Source organism: Mesitornis unicolor, unplaced genomic scaffold, assembly GCF_000695765.1.
Source record: "Mesitornis unicolor isolate BGI_N332 unplaced genomic scaffold, ASM69576v1 scaffold45, whole genome shotgun sequence".
NCBI lineage: Eukaryota > Metazoa > Chordata > Aves > Mesitornithiformes > Mesitornithidae > Mesitornis > Mesitornis unicolor.
In genome coordinates this window covers 1432-3520 of record NW_010183196.1, presented here as the reverse complement: position 1 = coordinate 3520, position 2089 = coordinate 1432, and the positions used below count along the sequence as shown (strand labels likewise).

Below are 2089 nucleotides of genomic sequence, written 5' to 3'. Positions count from 1 at the left end.
CTTGCACCCACGTCCCCCCCACCCACACACCACCCTCCCACCCTGCTTAGCCCAAAAAGGTAAATATGGACTAAATAAAAAATAGGCGCTTGCAGGGAAAATGCAGGCAAATGTCACGGAGGGCGCTGGGAAACTCCCGTGGTGGTGGGACCTGAGGGGGACATGGTGGGATGGGGTGGGACGCAGTGGGACCATGGTGATGGAGGGACCCGCTTCACTGTCAGCACCCAACCCTTCACCATCGGCACCCAACCTGTCGCTGTTGGCACCCAACCCTTCGCCATCAGCACCCAACCCTTTGCTTTTGGCACCCAAATCTTTGCCATTGGCACCCAGCCCTTCGCCATCAGCACCCAACCCTTTGCTTTTGGCACCCAAATCTTTGCCATTGGCACCCAGCCCTTCGCCATCAGCACCCAACCCTTTGCTTTTGGCACCCAAATCTTTGCCATTGGCACCCAGCCCTTCGCCATCAGCACCCAACCCTTTGCTTTTGGCACCCAAATCTTTGCCATTGGCACCCAGCCCTTCGCCATCAGCACCCAACCCTTTGCTTTTGGCACCCAAATCTTTGCCATTGGCACCCAGCCCTTCGCCATCAGCACCCAACCCTTTGCTTTTGGCACCCAAATCTTTGCCATTGGCACCCAGCCCTTCGCCATCAGCACCCAACCCTTTGCTTTTGGCACCCAACTCTTTGCCATTGGCACCCAACCTTTCACCATTGGCACCCAACCCTTCGCCATCAGCACCCAACCCTTTGCTTTTGGCACCCAAATCTTTGCCATTGGCACCCAACCCTTCACCATCGGCACCCAACCTGTCGCTGTTGGCACCCAACCCTTCACCATCAGTACTCAAGTCTTTGCCATTGGCACCCAACCCTTTGCTGTCGGCACTCGATCATTCACCGTTGGCACCCAATTCTTCACCATCGGCACCCAACTCTTCACTATCAGCACCCAATTCCTTCACCATAGGCACCCAACTCTTTGCTGTTGGCACCCAACCCTTGACCATTGGCACCCAACCCTTTGCCTTTGGCACCCAAATCTTCACCATCAGCACCAAACCCTTCAGTTTTGGCACCCAATCCTTCATCATCGGCACCCACATCTTCACCATCATCACCCAACCCTTCACTGTCGGCACCCAACCATTGCTGCTGGCACCCAACCTTTCGTCATTGGCACCCAATCCTTCACCATCAGCACCCAACCCTTCACTGTCGGCACCCAACCATTGCTGCTGGCACCCAACCTTTCGTCATTGGCACCCAATCCTTCACCATCAGCACCCAACCCTTTGCCATCAGCACCCAACCCTTCACCATTGGCACCCAAATCTTCGTCATCAGCACTCAAATCTTTGCCACCAGCACCCAACCCTACACCGTCGGCACCCAATTCTTCACCATCAGCACCCAACTCTTCACTATCAGCACCCAATTCTTCAGCATCAGCACCCAACTCTTCACCATCAGCACCCAACCCTTTGCCATCAGCACCCAACCCTTCACCATTGGCACCCAAATCTTCGTCATCAGCACTCAAATCTTTGCCACCAGCACCCAACCCTACACCGTCGGCACCCAATTCTTCACCATCAGCACCCAACTCTTCACCATCAGCACCCAACCCTTTGCCATCAGCACCCAACCCTTCACCATTGGCACCCAAATCTTCGTCATCAGCACTCAAATCTTTGCCACCAGCACCCAACCCTACACCGTCGGCACCCAATTCTTCACCATCAGCACCCAACTCTTCACTATCAGCACCCAATTCTTCAGCATCAGCACCCAACCCTTCACCATCAGCACCCAATCATTGCTGCTGGCACCCAATCTTTCACCATCAGCACTCAACTCTTCACCATCAGCACCCAACCCTTTGCCATCGACACCCAAATCTCTGCCATTGGCACCCAACCCTTCACCATCAGCCCCCAATCATTGCTGCTGGCACCCACTCCTTCACCATCAGCCCCCAATCATTGCTGCTGGCACCCAATCTTTCACCATCAGCACTCAACTCTTCACCATCAGCACCCAACCCTTTGCCATCGACACCCAAATCTCTGCCATCGA

At 54.7% G+C, this 2089-nt stretch overlaps 1 protein-coding gene across 1 annotated transcript; it reads left to right on the top strand.

Annotated features, from left to right (window-relative positions):
• Positions 1 to 336: 336 nt before the first annotated feature.
• On the top strand, positions 337 to 1671 carry LOC104540254 (DNA-directed RNA polymerase II subunit RPB1-like; the record flags this gene model as incomplete). Its single annotated transcript, XM_010184018.1, has 3 exons — positions 337 to 433; positions 526 to 937; positions 1547 to 1671. Coding segments are annotated over 3 exons (634 nt in total), but the record flags the coding sequence as incomplete, so codon positions are not given.
• Between the last annotated feature and the right edge of the window lie 418 nt (positions 1672 to 2089).